General features: G+C 35.6%; 1 protein-coding gene and 1 pseudogene across 1 annotated transcript; one reads left to right on the forward strand and one right to left on the reverse strand.

The window, feature by feature from the left end:
* Positions 1-1,062: 1,062 nt before the first annotated feature.
* LOC148952360 (serine/threonine-protein kinase pim-2-like) lies at positions 1,063-2,309 on the reverse strand (annotated as a pseudogene).
* Positions 2,310-3,215: 906 nt separating this feature from the next.
* On the forward strand, positions 3,216-23,712 carry LOC148952361 (splicing factor 3B subunit 3-like). The gene is made up of 4 exons (XM_089089183.1): positions 3,216-3,240; positions 8,537-8,707; positions 17,291-17,463; positions 23,578-23,712. Exons 1-4 carry the CDS (start codon positions 3,216-3,218, stop codon positions 23,710-23,712), a joined length of 504 nt encoding a protein of 167 aa, XP_088945309.1.
* Positions 23,713-24,226: the final 514 nt, after the last annotated feature.

Genomic DNA, 24,226 nt, shown 5'->3' on the forward strand with positions numbered 1-24,226 from the left:
ATATTGGAGGGCAGCTAGCCCCCATCCCACGCTCATTTTCCCCAAAACTCGCCCGATCAAAATTTAGAGAAAGCCATTTTGTTCAGCTCAATCGAAAAATCTGATAATTAAGTTTTTGAGGATGACTTGTTTCCCACAGTTTCAGGAGGAGGAGGAGCTCTAAGCTATGAACTTTGCCCATTGTTTACATAGTATTGGCTATTGGGAAGCATGCAGACATTTTTCAGGGGTGTTTACTGGTGTATGGGGGGGGGTTAATTAGTTGGATCTTTTTATGGAGGAATTTTTTGTAGGGGCAGGGAATTTTCCATGGAGGGGTAGCAGGATTTTCCAGAATTATTTAAAAAACGATCAGAAATTAAATAATTTTTTTTTCAACTGAAAGCAAGGAGCAACATTAAAACTCAAAACGAACAGAAATTATTAAGTATATGAGGGGGGTTGCCCCCCTCTTAATAAACTTGCTCTTTACGCTAAAGTTTTTTTTAGAACTTTTAAAAGAGCTTGTTATTCTAATTAAACTGAGGTTTTGATTCAGGAGTCATCCTTAAATAATTATAAAAAAAATGAAACTTCAGCGTAAAGAGCGAGGTATTGAGGAGGGGGGGAGGGCAATCCCCTCATGCACGTAATAATTTCAGATCGTTTTAAGTTTCAATGTTGCCCCTTACTTTCAGTTCAAAAAACTTGTTATTTTTTATTTAATCACGGTTAAGTATATTCTCAAGATGATTGTTCTCAGTGTACAGTGCTTTTAAAAAATTGGGTTCCTTGTAATCACTCTGAAAACTGAGATTAGCTAAAATTAACGATTCGTATTTTGCGTTAAAAGTTTGCATTTTAAAACGTTATTCTTCGGAGATATTATGAAGAAATAAGTTTTCATTCTAGAAAATTCGGTTATAGTAAAAGCACTGCTTGTGCGATATAATCTAAAGAATATAAACAAAAACGTTATCATATGTACTAAATTTGTATTGGAAAATATAATAAAAAAAACAACACACAATAAATTTTGATTCAAACCGTTTGATATATTCCTAAAAGTGGCCTATTTTCACATTAAGCACTCCTGTGTACACTTAACCAAGGATCTTGACGAATTTCTTTCACACTTGGTCTGTTGTCTCTCGTTAGTTGTAAACACTTGCGCACTAAACTACGAGCCAATCGTGAACAATTCCTGCTTTTTAGTCCCGAGTCTATCATACGTTTCGCTTCAAGGGAACGTCGCCCGTTCTGAAATGGTTCTCTGCCAATCAAGAGGGATCCCAATATAACCCCTAGAGACCAAGTAGTTACCGGTCCTATCATATATTTGGCTTCACAGGATTCAACTTCTGGAGGCAAGTAACCAGGAGTGCCACATAAAATTCCATTTGCCGTCTCCAAAGTTTCAGCTAATCCAAAGTCAATAACCAATATATTTTCATTTTCGTCAACAAGGATATTGTCCCCTTTCAAATCTCTGTGTGCTATGCCAGCCATTTCCAATCTCGAAACTATGGATAATATTTGTTCAAAAAGATTGATAACTCTATTTTCACTTAACTGTTCATGGTTGTTGATAAATTCTGTTAATGTTATTGAGTTCTGATGATACTCTGTTGTAATCCAACATTCCTCTCCGACTATAAAATAGTCGAGTAACTTCACACAGCCATCAATATCTCTAAATTTGTTCAAAAAATATATTTCCTTTGGTAAAAATTTCCCACAGTCCAACTGGATTAGGTGAGTTGGGTTTAAATTTATCTTTTTACAGCTGCTTGTTTTAAATCACAGTTTCTCGTTGCTAAGAATACTTTCCCAGAAGCACCTTCTTCAAGTTCCGTAGCAGTTAGAGAATAATGTTTAGAAAATTTTTCCAAATCTGTCTCTGGTTCGTCACTTATGTCTTCGGCTACATAACTAGGAACAGTTGGGTCAGAAGGCTCAAAACTGATGCCAAAATGATCTTGCAAATAGAAACCATTAATAATATGTGCTTCATTATTAAATTGCAGTTCGTATTCTGAAAAAAATCTTTGACGGGGATGGAAGTCCTCTTTTTCTATTCCAGGTAGCCCTGTCTTAGAACAGTCGAGGCTCTGGATACTTGGAAAATAACTAATAGGTTTTTCAGTTTCGAACTGAGCTTCTGAGTATTTAATGCTATTATTGAAGTCCTTAGCCTCATAGCCATGGTTTAGAGGCTTGAAACTGCTACCGTTCAGCATCACAACCATATTGCTAAGCATGCCTCTGAATTGATAAGCTGGTTCTTGTAAAGTGAAAACGTTGTTTAATTGTTGTGCTTCATTATTCATGTGTAAATCTTGCATGAAAAACCCTGTAGAATGTTAAATGTCTGGATTTTACATAAAAAAAAAACACAGCCAATTTTTTCCTTCAAGAATTTTGGAAAATGCTACAGTCTAAAGTTGCAAGCTTTTGAAAGGTACGAAACACAAGCTGTCTTAACGCAGAGCACCGTAGGCCAAGTTGATTTTGTCTTTCAAGTAACTTGACTGGAAGATGCCCCCTTCCCCTGAAAAAAACTTCAAAATTTCTCCCCCCCCCCCCCCCGAAAACAAGATACGCTTCATTTGTCATGTATGATCGAAAATTCAGCACCCGTGCTAGCAGGCTAGCATAGGACATTTTTAAAGTGGCCCCAACATCGGAATGCGCTTTACCAGGAAACTAGGGTGTCTTTCTTGCTTTTGATAGGCTAGTTTGAGATGAGCAAAGTAATGGTTTATTTCTGATAAGACCTTAAACCTCAGCGAGGTGAGTTCAGTATATTGTCATTTTGAGAGGACATGTAGTCTTTTAAAAGTATCATATCAATTGATGCAACATAGTTGGCTAGAGACAAAAGAACTAAAACCATTCTGGCTTTTGTGTTGATTGAAAATCAAGGGGTAAAAAGTCAGACTCAAATTAAGAGTTTAATCTCCAACTATGTATTGGACCGATTTGTAGGAGTTACGTGTCAGGAGTTATTTGATTTTGAAGTTGACTGCCTCATTTAACAGCCATCTACTGAAGTATCTTTGAATAATTTCCTTATAAGAAGTAGAATACCGTATATTTATTAATATCATCATGCGTTTATCTCTATTAGAAAGGATTGTTTGTTACTAAGATAGATGTAGTCCATACTAAATAAGCAGTTCATAAAAAAAATATATTTTAAAGCATCATTTAACTCTGTTAATTGTTTTGAGACTATGTTAATTGATGAAATTATGCATGGTAGTTTATAATTATGCATCAGTCATTATGGAAGAGGGTCGGTTAATCTCTGTGTAGGTAGGGAGAAAGTGTTTGAAGCCTCGAAAGTACATTTTATCCCCAAAGTCAGTAATTCTCCACGAAGTCATTTATGAAGTCTCTAAAGACTGATGGATGAGAAAGGGGTAGCACCCCCTCCCCCCCCCCATAGATGGAATTATTTCTGTTCTTTTTAAGTTTTAACGTTGGTCCTTACTTTCAGTTGAAAGAATTGTCGACTTATTTTTCGACCGTCTTTCAAATGATGCCTAGAAATACCATTCCCCCCTTTGAAATTTTAGCATGAGAATCCTCCTTACCCCGGAAATTTCTTTCTATTGAAAATTCTTTCCTAGGAAAATTAACTTCCCTGCTGAAAATCCCCCCTCCCCAAAAAATGTACACTCCATAATAGCAAATACTATTTGTAAAAATCTTAGGATATATTAAGATCAGCAAAAAAGCCAATTCTATTGATGCATTAATTCTTATCAAAACCCTTTTTATAGTTTTGGTTGCTATTGACCCAAGTCACTCTTGACCACTTTAGTTCGATACCGCGAATTATCTGAACTAGCTTGTCAAAGCTTTTTGTTTCATCGTATAGGTCCTAAATCCATGTCACATGCCTATGAACTACTAATACCGTAGACAAATACAAGAGACATGTATCAAACAGTTCGTGGTAACAAACTATTTGTAAGGAGTGACCCCGCTCAATAGTAACCGAAATTCTAAAAAAACGGAGTTTTGGTACCAGTAAATATATCGAAAGAATCAAATTTTTATGCTGATTTCTAGTGTATGAATTTCATCAAACTTAGTCTAGCCCATCCAAAGCTATGAGCCTGAGAAAAATTTGCCTTATTTTTGGAAAATAAGGAAACACCCCCTAAAAGTGATAGAATCTTAATGAAAATTAAACCATCAGATTCAGCGTAATAGAAAATCCTACTGTAGATGTTTCAAGCTCCTATCTACAAAAAAGTGGACTTTTTTAATTTTTTTTGCCAGAAGAAAGATCACGGATGCGTTTTTTTTTTTCTTCTTTTTTTTTTTTTTTTTCCAGGGGTGATCGTATCGATCCAGTAGTCCTAGAATATCGTATTAGGGCTCGTTCAAACGGAAATAAAAAGTTCTAGTGCCTTTTTTATGTGACCAACAAAATTGGAGGGCAAATTGGCCCCCTCCCACGCTCATTTCCCCCCAAAGTCTCCCAATCAAAATTTTGAGATATCCATTTTGTTCAGCATAGTCGGAAATCTAAAAAATATGTCTTTGAGGATGACTTAATCCCCCACAGTTTCCAGGGGAAGGGCTGCAAGCGATGCCCTTTATTTGCATATAATATTGGTTATTGGGAAGTATACAGACGTTCTCAGGAGGGATTTTTTTGGTGGGAGGGGGCTCGGAGGAGGTTGTTACTCGGGAGGATCTTTCCATGGAAGAAGTTTTTATTGGAAAAGGGACACTGCTATGAAGGGGGCGCCGGATTTCCCAGAATTATTAAAAAAAAACTATCAGAAATTAAGTAATAAAAAAACAATTTTCTCAACTGAAAGTAAGGAGCAACGTTAAGATTTAAAACGAACAGAAATTGATACGTATGTGATTGGGTTCGCCTCCTAGTCATTACCTCGCTCTGTACGCTAAAGTTTTTTTTTGTACTTTCATCAGAGCTATTTATTCTAATTAACGGCCTTTGTGATTAAGGGGGTCATTCTTAAAGCATTGGACCAAAATTTGAACTTCATCATAAAGAGCGAGGTATTGAATATGGGGCGAACCCCCTAATATACCTAATAAAAATATACGAATATAGAAGTTCGTTACGTAAGTTAATTCGCAAGTTACATAAGAAAAAAATTTCGAGAAAGCCATTTAGCAAAAAAAAGTAAAATTAATATGAACATTTTGTTTTAATTATTCATTTACGGTGATCCAAAATCAAAATGAATTAAAAAACATTCAGAAATTAAATATTAAAAAAACAAGTTTTTTAACTGAAAATAAGGAGTGACGTTAAAACTTAAAACGAACAGAAGTTTTTCCGTATATGAAAGGGGCTGTCCCCTCCTCAACGCCTTGCTCTTTACTTTAAAGTTTTACTGTCTCACAACTTTATTTTTTAAAAAGATAAAAATTATCGTAAAGAGCGAGGAGTTGAGGAGGGGACAACCCCTTTCATATACGGAATAATTTCTGGTCGTTTTAAGTTTTAATGTCGCTCCTTACTTTCAGTTTAAAAAAACTTGTTTTCTTTTATTTTAATAACTTTAAAGGCGTTGTGGTTCCATATACTTGGAGTAAATGGTGAAAGTTCTCCAACGAATGGTCAGATCTTAAGTGCTCTTTGGAGATGAAAGAGGAGGAAATTTGAAAGAAACTACCTTTTCATGTATTAGTTTGGGTAAGAGATGAAGCTCATAATAAATATAACAACCTTTATGGCCTTTCCCCCTAAGAATTGTACAAACAAAAACGATTTTCTTCATGATCTTAAGGAGGCCCTAGACGGTCAATCATTTTGATCAAAAGCTTATGTCAATCGATTAACTCAAGCATGATTGACCTACTCGGAACCTGTTTGACGCTTGAGTCATGATTGACCTACTCGGAACCTGTTTGACGCTTCAGTCAAGCGTTGACGGTGATTGATAGAAAGTTTGAATGACTCAACCATTTTTATCAAAAGCAGCGTGTTAGATCAGCTTTGGTCGAGATTGAAGGGCTGATTGAAGGTTCGATTGATGGTTGATAAAAGCACACCTCAATCGATTGACGGAAACTGTTGATCAAAATGATTGACCGTCTACTACTACTACTACTACTAACAACTCATCGCAGCACCAAGCCACCTGAGGCCAACACAGCTACGCACGCTCCTCCTCCACCCCAATCTATTCAAAGCCTCCCTTTTTACACCCGCCCACGAAGTTCCCATTACCTTTAAATCTTTCTTTATGACGTCTTCCCACCCCAGACGAGGACGACCTGCATTCCGGTTAGCCCTAGATGGTTGCAGAAAAGAAAAATCTTCGTCAATCTGTCATCCATCATCCGCAAAACATACCCTAACCACCTAATCCTTTCTTTCATTATAGACCCAGAAAGCGGTATTGAACCACATTTTTCGTACAGCCTATTGTTTGAAATACGATCAGTCATCTGGGTACCCAGAATAATCCTTTAGCCATTTCTCTAGAAAACATCTAGCAAGTATTAGTCCTCTTTTCGGAGTGCCAATGCTTTAGAACCATATGTGACCAGTGTCATCACTGTAGCCTCGAATATTGTAATCTTGGTTAATAGACTTATCTTCCTATTCATCCAAACTTCTTTTTAACTGTGAAAGAACACCCTGAGCCTTGGCTATTCTATTTTTAAAACCTTCACTGCTCCCACCATCTTTACTAATAATACTACCAAGGTAAGTGAAGCTGCCCACCTGATCAGTCTTTTCATTACCCAACGTCACCTTTTCATCTTTACTTATTCCTAGCCTTAGTGACTTAGTCTTCCTAACATTAATTTTCAAACTATTACTAGCACCCTGAACTCGCAAAAGCTCTAAAACTTCATTCATTTTGCTTACACTTTCATCTAAGATGCTTAAATCATCAGCGTGATCCAAGTCCAGGAGACTTTTTCCTCCCCATTTGATTCCGTGGTCTCCCATTGACTTTCCTGTGTTCCTTAAAACAAAGTCCATCTAAATAATCCATATAAAGGGTGATAGAAAAAAATCCTGCTTAACTCCTGATTTAAAACAAAACCAGCTGCTACCCTCATTTCCTACCTTAACCTCAGCAGTGTTATTCTCGTATATAGCACTAATCACTTTAATGTATTTGTCTGGTATACCACACAAGGATAAAACCTTTACTGAAGCTCCTCTATCAACAGAATCGGACGCTTGCAAATAATCTATAAAACTGAGGAACAAAGGTGTTTGAAAACTCAGGCACTTCTCAATTATTAGCCTAAGAGTGAAAATTTGGTCAAGACATCCTCTACCTTTTCTAAAACCGCACTGTTCTTTTCTTAAAACTTTGTCTAAGTCATCTCTCAGTCTAAAAAGTATCATATTACTAAGCAATTTGCTACCTACAGAGACCAGACTAATGCCTCGATAATTACCACACTCACTTTTATCACCTTTCTTATAAAGTGGCTTAATTAAGGTTTTCCTAAAATCGTTAGGTACTTCCCCCTTTTTCAAAAATCATATTCATAATCTTCAATAACTTATTTCTAACCTCAGAGCCACCATACTTAAGAAACTCATTTACCGTTCTATCAGCACCTGGAGCCTTATTATTCTTTAATCTTTTTAGTACTGTTACTAATTCATCCTGGCAAAACAAATCTTCCTTCACATCCAAGGTATTACAAACTTTCTCATTTTCCTCCATATTTTTTCCTGCAACTCTATCTCGGTTAAGCAAGTTCTCAAAATGTTCGGTCCATCTCGCTTTAGCTTTTTCCTTATCGCTAATTGCCACCCCATTCCTATCTTTAACTGGGACAAGTCCGGATTGACTACTTCCTCTCAATTTGTTAACGTGCCAGTACAATATTTTACTGTTATGTCTCGTCTAGGGCCTCAGTTATGCCTTGAAATATTTAACCAACAGGTTTGACCACCAACGATTTCAGTTTTGGTTCATTTTCATCCACAATGTTGATCAACAAAACTTTGCCTGGTCGCTTGAACATGATTATTGATTAAAAAAATAGGTCACGTCAGATCAGATTGTTAACCAACAATGTCGTCAGAAAAAGCCTATTATTTAAATGATTTAGTGGATATTAAATGGATATTAGAAACCTGTTTAAAATAATAATTTTTCTTAAAAAGCGTCCATCATGTTTTCAATATTATTTTTTATCATCTAAAACTATCAATAATTTGGAAGCGTTCTTATTTTGCTGCTTTGATATTACATACTATATCAAGGAAGATGGTACCGTCCATGGACAAATAAATTTTCACTTAAAAGCTTGATTATCTCGTAATTTTTACTATGCTAAAGTTTAACAGATGCATGTATAAATGCAACATTGAACTGCGATTAGACTCGTTTTTTAAATGGGTTCTGTGAGACTTGAATCTCAAAATGTTGACTTTCTTCTAAAGCTTTCAATGATGTTTCACACAAGTTAGACTTTCGATTCTTTTGGAAATGAAAACAACTTTGAGCTGAGAATATTGAATTATATCCTAATGGTCTTTGTATCACTAGGTGTATCGTATGAGTTCATTTTTATGTTTCAGATTTTGTTGTTGTTGGTTCTGACTCGGGACGGATTGTTATCCTGGAATACAACTCACAGAAGAATGTATTTGAAAAAGTACATCATGAAACATTTGGCAAAAGTGGGTGCAGAAGAATGGTTCCTGGCCAGTATTTAGCAATTGATCCCAAAGGCAGAGCAGTCATGATTGGTAAGATTTATTTGCTACATATTTGCTACACAAGGTTTTTTTTATTAATTCCAACAGCAAATAATATTTGACAACAGTGACAATTTGAATATTTGACAATGGTGTCAGATATAGTTCACAGCATCGATTTGACTTCCAGTTGAGATAAGTTGATCACAAACATCAAGGTGCCATTTTCAGCTGTGAGGTGTAGAGATATACTTTTATGACTATTCTGAGCATTTGGATCTACTCTGTTTTATAGATTGTGCATTACAACATCAGAGTGGTTATATAAACGGGATCAGAGTATTAAATTTATAAATATGATAAATAAAATGGCAAGATTTTATCCCTGGATAATTATTCGAATTTAGGGTTGGACTTGACTTTTTTTCTATCTTAACATTTGAATCTGGAACCGTTTGAGAACTTGACGTAGAATCTGTTGCGTAACTTCTATTTATTAATGCATAACCTTTTAAATCTCCCAAGAAGGTCCGAATTTCGATAGTGAATTTATTGGGCATTATTTTCTATTTCTCTTATTGGGGAGGTCCATCCAGTAAATTCTTAGAGGATCTCTTGTATGTGTGTTTGCAATCATTAGGGACTGAAGCTGATCTATTATTTTTACTACTATTTCTCTGATAATCTAGTTCATAGTCCTTGGTTTGAGACCAAATAACATTAAGACCCATTCACATTGAGCTTTTACTAATACTGAGATGTAGCCAATCAGAATTTTTCACAGAAGATATCAACCAATAAGACAATTTCTGGGAAGACCTGATTGGCTCAAGTTAGTGCTAGTTTAATCTCGGCAGTAGTAAAATCTGATTGTGAAAGGGCCTTTTAAGAATTTCTGCCTAAGTAATGAGTGATTCTATATCAGTAGTATGAACTATTTTAATAAACAAAAAGGCCCTCTGAATATCTGTGTGAAACTTTCCTGCTAGTTTAGGTTTCAAGGAACCAATGAAAACAATAAAAAAGATTTTCCAGGGATATGAATGGGATTAACTTCTATGAAATGTTGTAAAATGTCTCATTTTGCAGTGAAAACCAAGTTGAAGATATAACATTAATTTTTTTGATGCTATTGAGTGCCTGAGATGGTGCAAATATATTTATTAATGGGCCTTTAAATCATGTATTTTTCTTAGTGTCGTAGTAAGAATTTTATTACAATATTTAAGTTGTGATTTTATGATAATCATTTTTCAAACAATTTCAAACGCTTACCATAAAGCAGAGAACGGCACCGCTAGTAGGGACTTAAAGTCCAATGCTGCATTATCTGTCTTTCTTTACCTTTACTTTGTTACCGAAGATTAAAAGACCCGAATATGCGGCATAAATGCCATATGTCAACAATCAAGGATTGTGATCAGGTCTGAAAGCTGAAAATACAAATAGTCTATAAAAAGCGATACAGTCGTGAATAATACTCCGATCATGGATTGGAAAAGATCAGACTGCACCTCTCGGTTCCGAGAGGAAATTCTTCCTCTTAGCATCCGAGGGTTCTGCGACTTCCAGGAAGTACATACACCAGGGGGTGCGCGCCAAGTATGGTGAAAGTTCTCGATATGATGCAGGAACTGTGATGGGTGACAGAACTGTTGTACATTCGGCGCTCTGACATGGACCCAAGGTAATGGAGAAGGGTAATCCCTCAACAACACCTTATTGGTTTTATTTATTGCGTTTTCTTCTAGTTTTAACCTCTTCTCTCTGTAAACTAAATCACAATTCTATTTTCTTGAAATGTTCTTAGTTATGAATGGAAAGTGATTCATATTGCTGATATTTCAATTATTCGTTCATTTTATTCAAATGTGAATATATTTCGAAAACTTAACTTCGATGTCTTCGTTCATTTTATTCAAATGTGAATATATTTCGGAAACTTAACTTCGATGTTTTGGTTCATTTTATTCAAATGTGAATATATTTCGGAAACTTAACTTCGATGTCTTCATTCATTTTATTCAAGTGTGAATATATTTCGGAAACTTAACTTCGATGTCTTCGTTCATTTTAATTCAAATGTGAATATATTTCGGAAACTTATGTTATGAAACTTTATTTTATGGTATTTGGGGTTGTAGTCGTAGATGCCTTTATTCTCCCTTTATAGGGGAGATAAACTCTGGCCCTAAGGTAATTGAACTTTGGTAGCGTCCCTTAGGCTATGACCGAACTAATGAGGCGTACCGACTGAGTATGTTCGAGGGGCTAAAAATAGATCGTAGAGAGTTCGTCTAAAATACAATACTTTTATTCATTTACCATATAATAAAATCTGATATATTCTGGCTACTGGGACTGGCTGTCCCAAGTAGACCACAAGTCTCAATAAAACAACAATAAAATATAAATAAGACACTTACGACTATAAGACAAAGTCCAAGGTATTTCTAATGAGAAAACAAACGGGCAGAGGTTTACCCGGCAAGTCAAAAAGTCTGCCTTCAGCCTCAAAAATCGGGGTATATATATGAAAAACCTAACCACGTCCTTTCGGTAAATTGACGCATTTAGCCAGAAAATTGGTTTTTGAGCAAGTTCCCTCCAAGCCCACACATTCCACGATTTGTATCCTTATCTTAAAAAGTGGTATTTTGAAAACTTTATATTTACGTCATATATAATTTTACTAATTTAATAATTAACTAAATTAAAAAGCTTTACCACAATACTCTCCATTTAAAGAAGAATTGTCCCAATTCTCAATATTTTACTTTAAAAACAAATTAATTTCGTTTAAAGCTATTATGCTGCCATCTTTGGGTCATTATGTGCATCTACTCTCAATGGGTTTCCTTAGGGTTATGTTTCTGGTCCAATATAGGCCATGTTCTTTTTTTTGTCGAATGATTTCAATTTGAAATTCATCCTTGTTTCTCTTTTTCTCTGTCTCTAGTACTGACAATTACTCTTTTACCCTCTTCATATGCATCTTCTGTTTTACTTGACCCCAAGCGGCTTATACATAATATTAGTGGTTTTGCTTAAATTAGATTTATATTAGAATAGTTTCTTGATTTTTTTTTAGTTTAAATTTAATTCCCATTAATAATTTAATTTTTATTTGCTTTGTGGTTGATATACCGTATATTTTTTTTTTTTTTTTTTTTTTTTTTTATAAATGCGTTGGGTAAATAACATATAAAATTATTTATTAAAAAATTTTAAAAAATTTTTTTTTCAGCACAAAGCATTTTCACATATTTCCATACATAAGCCATTTGGCTATGTAGCACATATTCTAGGCCTAAATTAAGTTCTGTTTTTATCTCACTTTCGATGATTTTGTAGTTCTGTAGTTTCCAAATATCAGTTGATCAAGTATGGTTTGGTTTCTGATGGTATTAGGATATAATTGAACTGGCTTTGAAATTTGCTACTTTCCAAAAATGCGTCAAAGAAATGATTGAGAAATGGATCCAAAAAGATGTTATGAAAAATTTGATTTCCAAAAAAAATTAACTAAGGCTGTATCTAAAATAAATATTCACATTAGTATACATATAGAGCATATATTTTTACATACATAGTAGAATGAAACACTCAGCATTCGAAAGTTAATTACTTTATTTACTTTCTCCACTTTTTTAATCACTCCAAAAATAATATCCCGCTTAAAATGAAACATATAGGAAAAAAAACTATTAATACTTTGACTCGAGGACAAACATTTAGATATAACATTACATCACTAGTTAAAATTTAAAGTAAATTAAAAACATAGTATATACACAAGCATTGTGTAATAAACTTACACAAGCATTGTTAAGTAACAAAACTTAGATACACCATTTACCAAAAAATACATTTGGTTAAAGTTTTAAAAGTTATTTTAAAACATTATATAGTAATTTAAATATACACAAAGCATTTTTTTTCAAATTAAATTTCTCAAAAAGGAACACTAAAATGTGTTATAACTCTTTTTTCCAATTAACAAAACGCTCAAAATACCAATTTAATTACAATCAAAAGTATTACTACTGTCATAGCAAAGAACTCGCTTCACTATTTATCGTACTCTTTTATTTTCATATTTATGCACTCGTAGTGCCAACCGTTGTCTGCGGTTGCAGATAAAAGTTCTTTTTTTTTTTTTTTTTTTTTTTAAATTCATTAATTTCTTTGCGAGATATTATGGTTTCGTGCAGACAGGGGTTCTTACATCCATTCTCTGGGGTTTGATGTTTCCTATAATACCAATATTTAAAAACATATATAAACAAACCCATAATCATTAAAGCACTTATGAAATATCCCCAAGTTCAGGCTAATAGGCCTTTATAATAAGTGGTTCTTTCCTCTTCCGTCTAGGTAAGTCTTTTTTTCCCGGGGAGCAATTTTTTGTTCATTTCTTAGTAACACGAGTTTGCAAATATAATTACAGTTATATGTGCTATGATGCGCAAAAAAAATCACACTACGTCTATGCGCTACGCGCTGCGTTTGCTCAAGGGTTGTCAAAAACCTGAGACAAGTTTTTTTTTTGCATAATACTAGGTTTAACTGTAGTAATTCACATATTCAAGGTTTATTCTTTTCTAAAAGAATATATATCTTTTTTTCAAAATTATATTCAACAATAGCTAAATTTGCAGCTTGAGAATCAGTTTGTAAAAGCTTGAGATGGAATTTTCTGACTTTTTACCTTCTTGTTGTGCCCTCACCTCAGTAATATCTATTCGGTGCTTGATCACCTTAAAAAGATCCTGGTAGGCCCTAAAGCAGTTTCCCTTGTGATTCTGCTTAGTGTAATAGATGGATGAAGAATAAGAGACACTCCAATATATTATGTATAACAACACTTTTTATTTTTAGCTAAAATCTACTCATAGGCTCTTCCTTTTAGTAAAAAGGTGGTTCTTTTCCAAGGAATATATCCTTATCTCCATATTTCTTTTTTTCTTACGTACGGTAGTTTTTTTTTTCTTTTTTTTTTTTTTTTTTTTTTTTTTTTTTTAGACATATAAGCGAACATAACTGTTTTCGCTTTAACTTCCCAACTTTAAGTTGTCTTGCCTTACATTTCGACTTTAACTTGTGTTCATTTGTCACCCAATTTCTTTTACTTCACTTCCGTCTGGCTATTTTTTCAACTTAGACGATATGTCTAATTTTTGCAACCTGTATTTGTCTGAAGTTATTTAAGTTTCTCCGTCCAAAAGTGTTTGTATTCTAAAAGCATTGTATTTTCCAGTTGATTTTTAGAGCACTTTTAGTTAAGTTTTGTGCCGCATTTTCTAGCCCTCATTTGTTCATAAGAATGCAATTTTTACGATATGCTTATTGCAAATTTTATTCTAGCTTTAATTACAATCTTATTTGCCAAAGAAAGAAAGAAAATAATCCAATTGGCAAGGTTGAATAGCTTTGAATGCGTTGTTCCGTAGTCTGCGGTTTACTGATAAGCTTGAATTTGGGAGAATTACAAGAATGAATTTGCTCATTACTGCGAGTTTTTGCTGTTGTGAAAGGTTATATTTTAAATAAAAAAGTGGATACGTTTAGTTTCTGTTAAAGGTTCGACGGCTTGGGATTTGGGTGTTTGGGTTGGCACAGGTGAAAACCAATTGTTTAAACTAGGGATCTCCTGTGCCAATTCGTTTTCTCAGATCCAATACATCGCTAGAGTTAAAATTATTATCTTGAACTACTGTGGTTTGTCCGTGACGATGAGGTTTAATTTTTGGCTTATTTTTACTGGATTTTGTCCTTGGCATTACTTCCTGGTAAGTTTTTAGGCTAATTTTTTTTTTCGCTTTTTGTTTCCTTTACCTAGCACTCTTTTTGTTTTCTAAGCTTATTCTAAGTTTTTCTTAAACCTTTATAGCGCTTCTTTAAAATTTCTTTTTTTTTTTTTTTTTTTTACCATTTGTAACTAATAAAAAAAATATTCTCTTAGATTATAACTAATTATAATAAGATTACAGCCAGCTTGTACATGTAGTGGCCACATAATGTAAACTCTTGCTGTTTTTCCCATTATAATTATTTTAAAATTCTTCAAAACAATTTTTTTTTCAAATTTGACTGAAAGTTTCTCCTCAAAGAGTCAAAGGTCAGTAAATGCATTGCGTGTACTTAAAAACGAGAGACCAGCAGTGATTGAGCTCCTCCAAATTTGCTAGCTTCCAATGACCCTATTTCAGTAAACAATCCTCCTTCGTTTTTTTTTAATGAACCCCCCCGAAAAAAAAATATTTTTTTTTCAATATGCATATAAAAAAAATAGCATTTTAATGCTGATTCTAAATATGTATAATTTAATTAGGTTTACTACACCCATTTAAAAGTTACGTGTCAACTATTAACGCCACTGTGTAAGTGTTCCCGTGATAAAGTTTATGTTGGCTTCCTAGACACGATCCTAGACACGATTCCTAGACACGATTTGTAGACTAATTGGGATATCAGGGACTATTGGCTTCACTCTATTTGATTTCCACTATCAGACCGTATTTATCTGATATACACTCTATCTGATATTTGACTAAACTGTATTGATTTATAATTAGACTAGACTTCAGGATGGTTCGTTATTGAGTAACCGTAAAAACGGACCAGAATTATCAATATTAGCTATCCCAAAAGGATGCATTACCTTTTCTGTTTGTCTTATTGTGGGCTTATATTCTTTGTAAGCAAGCATAACAGTTTCCATACACTGGTAGCTTTACATCAATATGGCTCAAAAGCAGCCATGGTTTAAAATTAAAATCTGAACTTTCTTCTGACTCATTTCGTGCAGCTAATTCAGAATTTGAACTTTTTCTAACACCATCATTCAAATGAAGGTCCTCTGTGTAGGGAAATGAGGCCATTTTAAGACCTATCCCCACGCCTCCATTTTCTGTGATTATCGGTTTCTCTCACCGAATTTCCTGCCTTATGCAGACTTCCCATCACAGCTGGGTAACAATTCTTTTTTTTTCGCTTCCTTCAGCGACTTCGGCTACGCTTCCATATTTGTTCTCTTACTTATATGGTTACTTTTCCCCTTTTATCCATCCCTTTCCTCAGGTTCTTTAATTATATATTTATGTATATTTATCTTCCCTTTGCTTTTGATGTTCCACAACTAACCTAGTATTCGGGTTAGCTTTAACAAAGGTAATTCTATTGGCTATTACGTCGTAAAATGACATATATTTGAAGCTTCTCTACTCCTAAAACACTCGAAAATGGCAGCTTCCAACCTATAATTATTCGGATCACAATTTATGTGTTTCCTTTGCTAAAATGTAGCATTCTTACCCTAGAACAATAAGTCTATAGCCTGTACGTGTAGTAAGGCTGAATCAGGACCCTGTTTGCTACTATTATCACTAAAATTCTTCTGTTTTTACCAACGTTTCATCGGTCCAGCTAGATTTTTTTTCTTTACGTATTATGTTTTATTTTATTCTTTTAATTCACGGTACAATTACTTTATTATTTAGGTATATACGGCACTACTTCACTGCAGTTATTACTAACACTAATAAAACTACTAACAATACACATACTTCTACTTGCTAAATACTGAATACTATTTTTTTTTTCATTTTACACTTTTTGATTGTGCCTTTTCTCCATTTTTTCTGTTGTACCCAACTCTTTGGGGGGATAAAAATCTATATCTAATAGCCAAAGTTCGAGCAAAGCTGCTCGAAGTTTTGCTAATTTGAGCGCCGCTAAAAAAGAAGTCAACTTGCCTACGCCATCTGATAAAGCCATTTTATTTCAATCTACTATTGTTATCTAGCCTTCTCGACCCAGTTTTTCCAGCGACCACCAGTTGTTGTGAAACTTTATTTTATGGTATTTGGGGTTGTAGTCGTAGATGCCTTTATTCTCCCTTTATAGGGGAGATAAACTCTGGCCCAAAGGTAATTGAACTTTGGTAGCGTGCCTTAGGCTATGACCGAACTAATGAGGCGTACCGACTGAGTATGTTCGAGAGGCTAAAAATAGATCGTAGAGAGTTCGTCTAAAATACAATACTTTTATTCATTTACCATATAATAAAATCAGATATATTCTGGCTACTGGGACTGGCTGTCCCAAGTAGACCACAAGTCTCAATAAAACAACAATAAAATATAAATAAGACACTTACGACTATAAGACAAAGTCCAAGGTATTTCTAATGAGAAAACAAACGGGCAGAGGTTCACCCGGCAAGTCAAAAAGTCTACCTTCAGTCCCAAAAATCGGGGTATATATATGAAAAACCTAACCACGACCTTGCGGTAAATTGACGCATTTAGCCAGGAAATTGGTTATTGAGCAAGTTCCCTCCAAGCCCACACATTCCACGATTTGTATCCTTATCTTAAAAAGTGGTATTTTGAAAACTTTATATTTGCGTCATATATATTTTACTAATTTAATAATTAACTAAATTAGAAAGCTTTACCACACTTAACTTCGATGTCGCCAACGTATGGCTAATTTACTTTCTGGTTTTAAATGAGAAAAATTCAGATTTCTGAATCAAACTGATGTTTAACTCTCTCACTGATATTTATTATTAATTGTAGGGCTAGTTTGTCACTGTTCACCGTGTCTTAAGCTGTATTTCTTTTCCAGGTGCTGTTGAGAAGCAGAAGTTGGTTTATATTTTGAATCGTGATGCGCGGGCTCGTCTAACCATTTCGTCTCCATTAGAAGCACACAAGTCAAATACTCTTGTTTACCATATGGTTGGTGTTGACATTGGCTTTGAAAATCCATTATTTGCCTGTTTAGAAATTGATTATGAGGTAAAGATGTTATTAATTATATATTTATCTGGCGAAAATTATTGTAAAGAATTAAGGGTGGGAGACAAAATATCTCTTAGGTGCGGATAGGTTATTCGTTTAAGGAATTTATAGGCCAAAAGTTATTAAGTAAGTATAGCCTGTTGTTAACTTTGCTTAAATTTATTTTTTCTTTCTATAAAATATGTTGACATAGCAGGTTGCATTTGAATAGCCTGTTTAACTCCCGTGCTGTTTAAATAAACTATTGGGTGCTGTTTATTCAGAATATTGAGTTTACTCATTATCACTTTTCTTTTGTAAGCTGATGTATGTTAAATGTTGACTAAACGACAACTTTTGTTTTTATTTGCCGCAAACACCAACATTTACTAGCAACGCTTTATTATAATGGCACCTGGCTGTGTCAGGACTGCCACTTAGTCCCTAAAATCGAATGAAGGTCCCTATTGGTCCCTTAAATTGATAAAGGTCCCTAAAGTCCCTTTTCTTGCTTCGGTTTAAAGCTCTGTATCGGTTTAAATCTCTGCCCCATTGGAGTGGTATTTTGAGACAGGGCTTGCCTGTTGCAAAAGAATTTTCTTTGATCCTAAGAATACCACCCACCAGCTTGGGTGGGCAAATCTTTCTCTCAAAAGAGAGGAGAGAGTCACCCACCAATCACGAATAATCAGCACCAAGCAATTCTCACAGGGCTGTCACAAAGTCCCTAAAATCGAGTGAAGGTCCCTATTGGTCCCTTAAGTTGATAAAGGTCCCTAAAGCTCCTTTTCTTGCTTTGGTTTAAATCTCTGTATCGGTTTAAAGCTCTTCCCCCATTGGAGTGGTATTTTGAGACAGGGCTTGCCTGTTGTAAAAGAATTTTCTTTGATCCTAAGAATACCACCCACCAGCTTCAAACAAGCTTGGGTGGGCAAATCTTTCTCTCAAAAGAGAGGATTCACCCACCAATCACGAATAACCAGCACTAAGCAATTCTCACAGGGCTGTCACAAAGTCCTTAAAATCGAGTGAAGGTCCCTATTGGTCCCTTAAATTGATAAAGGTCCCTAAAGCCCCTTTTCTTGCTTCGGTTTAAAGCTCTGTATCGGTTTAAAGCTCTTCCTCCATTGGAGTGGTATTTTGAGACAGGGCTTGCCTGTTGTAAAAGAATTTTCTTTGATCCTAAGAATACCACCCACCAGCTTCAAACCAGCTTGGGTGGGCAAATCTTTCTCTCAAAAGAGAGGATAGAGTCACCCACCAATTACGAATAACCAGCACCAAGCAATTCTCACAAGGGCTGTCACAAAGTCCCTAAAATCGAGTAAAGGTCCCTGTTGGTCCCTTAAATTGATAAAGGTTCTTAAAGCCCCTTTTCTTGCTTCGGTTTAAAGCTCTGTATCGGTTTAAAGCTCTTCCCCCATTGGAGTGGTATTTTGAGACAGGGCTTGCCTGTTGTAAAAGAATTTTCTTTGATCCTAAGAATACCACCCACCAGCTTCAAACCAGCTTGGGGGGGGGGCAAATCTTTCTCTCAAAAGAGAGGATAGAGTCACCCACCAATCACGAATAACCAACACCAAGCAATTCTCACAGGGCTGTCACAAAGTCCCTAAAATCGAGTGAAGGTCCCTGTTGGTCCCTTCAATTGATAAAGGTCCCTAAAGCCCCTTTTCTTTCTTCGGTTTAAAGCTCTGTATCGGTTTAAAGCTCTTCCCCCATTGGAGTGGTATCTTGAGACAGGGCTTGCCTGTTGTAAAAGAATTTTCTTTGATCCTAAGAATACCACCCACCAGCTTCAAACAAGCTTGGGTGGGCAAATCTTTCTCTCAAAAGAGAGGAGTCACCCACCAATCACGAATAACCAGCACTAAGCAATTCTCACAGGGCTGTCACAAAGTCTCTAAAATCGAGTGAAAGTCCTTATTGGTCCCTTAAATTGATAAAGGTCCCTAAAGCCCCTTTTCTTGCTTCGGTTTAAAGCTCTGTATCGGTTTAAAGCTCTCCCCCCATTGGAGTGGTATTTTGAGACAGGGCTTGCCTGTTGTAAAAGAATTTTCTTTGATCCTAAGAATACCACCCACCAGCTTCAAACCAGCTTGGGTGGGCAAATCTTTCTCTCAAAAGAGAGGAGTCACCCACCAATCACGAATAACCAGCACCAAGCAATTCTCACAGGGCTGTCAAAAAATCCCTAAAAACGAGTGAAGGTCCTTATTGGTCCCTTAAATTGATAAAGGTCCCTAAAGCCCCTTTTCTTGCTTCAGTTTAAAGCTCTGTATCGGTTTAAAGCTCTTCCCCCATTGGAGTGGTATTTTGAGACAGGGCTTGCCTGTTGTAAAAGAATTTTCTTTTATCCTAGGAATACCACCCACCAGCTTCAAACCAGCTTGGGGGGGGGGGGAAATCTTTCTCTCAAAAGAGAGGAGAGAGTCACCCACCAATCACGAATAACCAGCACCAAGCAATTCTCACAGGGCTGTCACAAAGTCCCTAAAATCGAGTGAAGATCCCTGTTGGTCCCTTAAATTGATAAAGGTCCCTAAAGCCCCTTTTCTTGCTTCAGTTTAAAGCTCTGTATCGGTTTAAAGCTCTTCCCCCATTGGAGTGGTATTGTGAGACAGGGCTTGCCTGTTTTAAAATAATTTTCTTTTATACTAAGAATACCACCCACCAGCTTCAAACCATCTTGGGTGGGATAATCTTTCTCTCAAAAGAGAGGATAGAGTCACCCACCAATCACGAATGACCAGCCCCAAGCAATTCTCACAGGGCTGTCACAAAGTCCCTAAAATCGAGTGAAGGTCCCTGTTGGTCCCTTCAATTGAAAAAGATCCCTAAAGCCCCTTTTCTTGCTTCGGTTTAAAGCTCTGTATCGGTTTAAAGCTCTTCCCCCATTGGAGTGGTATCTTGAGACAGGGCTTGCCTGTTGTAAAATAATTTTCTTTGATTCTATGAATACCACCCACCAGCTTCAAACAAGCTTGGGTGGGCTAATCTTTCTCTCAAAAGAGAGGAGTCACCCACCAATCACGAATAACCAGCACCAAGCAATTCTCACAGGGCTGTCACAAAGTCCCTAAAATCGAGTGAAAGTCCTTATTGGTCCCTTAAATTGATAATGGTTCTTAAAGCTCTTTTTCTTGCTTCGGTTTAAAGCTCTGTATCGGTTTAAAGCTCTTCCCCCATTGGAGTGGTATTTTGAGACAGGGCTTGCCTGTTGTAAAATAATTTTCTTTGATCCTAAGAATACCACCCACCAGCTTCAAACCAGCTTGGATGGGATAATCTTTCTCTCAAAAGAGAGGATAGAGTCCCCCACCAATTACTAATGACCAGCCCCAAGCAATTCTCACAGGGCTGGCACAAAGTCCTTAAAATCGAGTGAAGGTCCCTATTGGTCCCTTAAATTGATAAAGGTCCCTAAAGCCCCTTTTCTTGCTTCGGTTTAAAGCTCTGTATCGGTTTAAAGCTCTTCCCCCATTGGAGTGGTATTTTGAGACAGGGCTTGCCTTTTAAGACAGGGCTTCGAGGGATTAAGTCATCCTAAAAGACCATAGTTATAATATTTTCGACCGTGTTGAACAAAATGGCTATCTCAAAATTTTGATCGGGTGACTTTGGGAAAAAAATGAGCGTGGGAGGGGGCCTAGTTGCCCTCCATTTTTTTTGGTCACTTAAAAAGGGCACTAGAACTTTTTATTTTCGTTCCAATGAGCCCTCTCACGATATTCTAGGACAACTGGGTCGATACGATCACCCCTGTGAAGAAAAAACAAACAAATAACACACAAAAAACAAATAAACACGCATCTGTGATCTTTCTTCTGGCAAAAAATGCAATATTCAACATTTTTGTAGATAGGAGCTTAAAACCTCCTAATTAGGGTTCTCTGATACGCTGAATATGATGGTGTGATTTTCATTAAGGTTCTATAACTTTTAGAGGGTCTTTCCCCCTTTTTTCGAAAATCAGCCAAATTTTCTCAGGCACGTAAATTCTGATGGTTAAGATCAAACTTGATGAAATTTATATATTCTAAATAAGAATTAAAATTCGATTCTTTTGATGTATCTATTGGTATAAAAATTCCGATTTTTTATAGTTTCGGTTAACATTGATACCTGTCGCTACGTACTTACAGTAAGTTGACAAGAAAAATTTGAAAAAACGTAATCGGATTACCCACGCTTCTTGACTAATAAGGTCCCTGCGTCGGCCCTACAGTGTTGCTACAGCCTGATTGGATCTCTGTTCCCGCATTAGCAAGCTAAGGTCAAACCCACTTCGCCACCGCAGGACAAAAAATAAAAAAAAAAAAAAATAAGCTTGAACGTTAATCGTTAGATGGCATTGGTGTTTTCTTTTTATGTCAACATTGGCGCCAGTTTCTCCTCGTGTAAGTAGCCTATACTCCGAATGAACTGTAAAAATGAAACTCAATTGAAAAACCTTTTAGCACAGTTTGTTTGAGACAACTAGAAAAAAACAACTAAAAACATCAAAACCACACAGATACTCTTTAAATCGTAAAATATATAATTTCCTTTGTTATTACGAAGAGAACACAGTACGACTATGTTCAATGGGAGATCAGGTAAAACTCAATAGATCACGTTATTGATTGACACCTAATTTTCAGCTCAGCTTATGAACACAAATATATCAACTCATTCCTATATGAAGTTACTGGGGAAACATTAATACCTACGAGTTAGCCAATGTTCTTCGTTTTCACACGATTAAAGTTTAACAAATTACTTACAGATTATCTCCTTAAAATTGATTTTATTAATCTCCTCTTAATTCAAAATCCCACAAAATTATCACTATTACTAGAGGTACACATGACCAAGGTAAAACATCAAGATTATTTCCTCTCTTTAATTGAAGGGGAAATACTTCCCTAAGGCAAATCTGGACATGGCGTTTATGCATCGCCATTACAACAGGTGCACACAGCCTTTTTCATGAAAAAAAAACACAAAAGCATAATGGCAATACGCTAAGGGGGTCAGAAAATGGTTCCAGGTGCACATGACCAAGGTAAAACATCAAGATTATTTTCTCTCTTTAATTGAAGGGGAAAGACTTCCCTTAGGCAAATCTGGACATGGCGTTTATGCATCGCCATTACCACAGGTGCACACAGCCTATTTCCGGAAAAGAAACCCACCAAAGCATAATGGCAATACGCTAAGGGGGTCAGAAAATGGTTCCAGGTGCTTCCAGAAGATTTTGTGGCCCATGTTAGACCGAAATCAAGAGTATCTTTATCGTACAACCGGATAAATACCTGGATAGCCAGTGCCTGCACTAAAACTTATTTTAATATGTCGCCTTTTTAAATTTTCCTTCTCAACAAAATAAAATAGAAACCTTTCATTCAGAAATCTAAATTAATAGATAAAATAGCCAATAATTAGCATATAATTATTTCCTACTAAGAATTCACTGTGTTATATATATTTACCATCAGCACGTCTTTTGACTGTCCAAACCGCATTAGAAATACCAGGCAATTCAGACACAGCCATCTCAGACACTTCTAGCCCATGACGCAAAACCCTTAGTGAGGAACGGGGTCCCCTTCCGCACAAGGTATATAACTGGGGGGTGTCTTCATTGGCTAGAAAAGAAAAATATTTTGAAAAACTCGAATAATACAACTGATTGAAAAAGATACTTTTTAATATTTCAGAAAAAGATGTTGTCAAATTCATAGGATTTCAGTCGGGAAAAGAAGACATAATTTTAGTAGTCATCATGAGATTCCAATGCTCAACGATTTTAAGCCTATTTTATAAACCTGACATAGGGTTACAAACTATAAGACATTTTAAATTTACTAACGCTATAAGAACAATTTTACAATATACATTCAAAGTAAATTTTTCGTTTCATAAGTGATAAGGAGTTAAATATTGGTCCAGGGGTCCCAAATCCTCGATTCCAAAATCGAAGCTAATTGACGCATGTCTGATAAAAGTACGCACACACTAAATAAAACAAAATTAAAATCTCCTTTTAAGCACTAATTCGCTTCTCATTTCCGAAAAGACATCGACTTTTCATCTCTAATTTTCCTTTCCTCTTCCACCTTTTTCTACTCTATAATTTAATTTACTCAGCCTTTTTACTTTACTCTTCCACCAAATACGAAGAAAATACGTTTTTATGATTCTAATGTACGCCTTTCAAAACGGGAGGCCTTAAGTGTTGGTTCAAAGAAACAGGCCTTATCCACGAAAAGCTCACGAAGATAGCTGTTAATATGACTTTCCATTGTGTTTTGCAACAAAATTATACAGAATACTAAATAGCAGGTAATATGGAAAAAATCTATACCATTGTATCAAAAGCCTTCCTCTAAGAAGGCTATCTCCGTCATGCATCATGCTAAATCCTGATTGGCTCCTCGGTACGAACTAACGTTGCCAACGCGGCACAACTGTACCGTTTTTGGTACATTTTGTTTTACTTGCCCTTTTCTGAATCTAATATCTATCTGTACAAGGTTTATCGACAACGATTTTAAGCCTATTTTATAAACCTGATATAAGAATTACAAACTAGATTTTACAGTTTACTAGATTTTATTACAACAATTATAAAAATTACGAATTTTTCGTTTCAGAAGTGATAAGTAGTTAAATATTGGTCAAGGGGTCCCAAATCCTCGTTTCCAAAATCCAAGCTAATTGACGCATGTCTAATACAAGTACGCATACACTAAATATAACAAAAATTAAAATCTCCTTTTAAGCACTAATTCCCTTC

Source organism: Artemia sp. Qi Xiang Cuo, chromosome 5 (assembly GCF_049724085.1).
Source record: "Artemia sp. Qi Xiang Cuo chromosome 5, ASM4972408v1, whole genome shotgun sequence".
NCBI lineage: Eukaryota > Metazoa > Arthropoda > Branchiopoda > Anostraca > Artemiidae > Artemia > Artemia sp. Qi Xiang Cuo.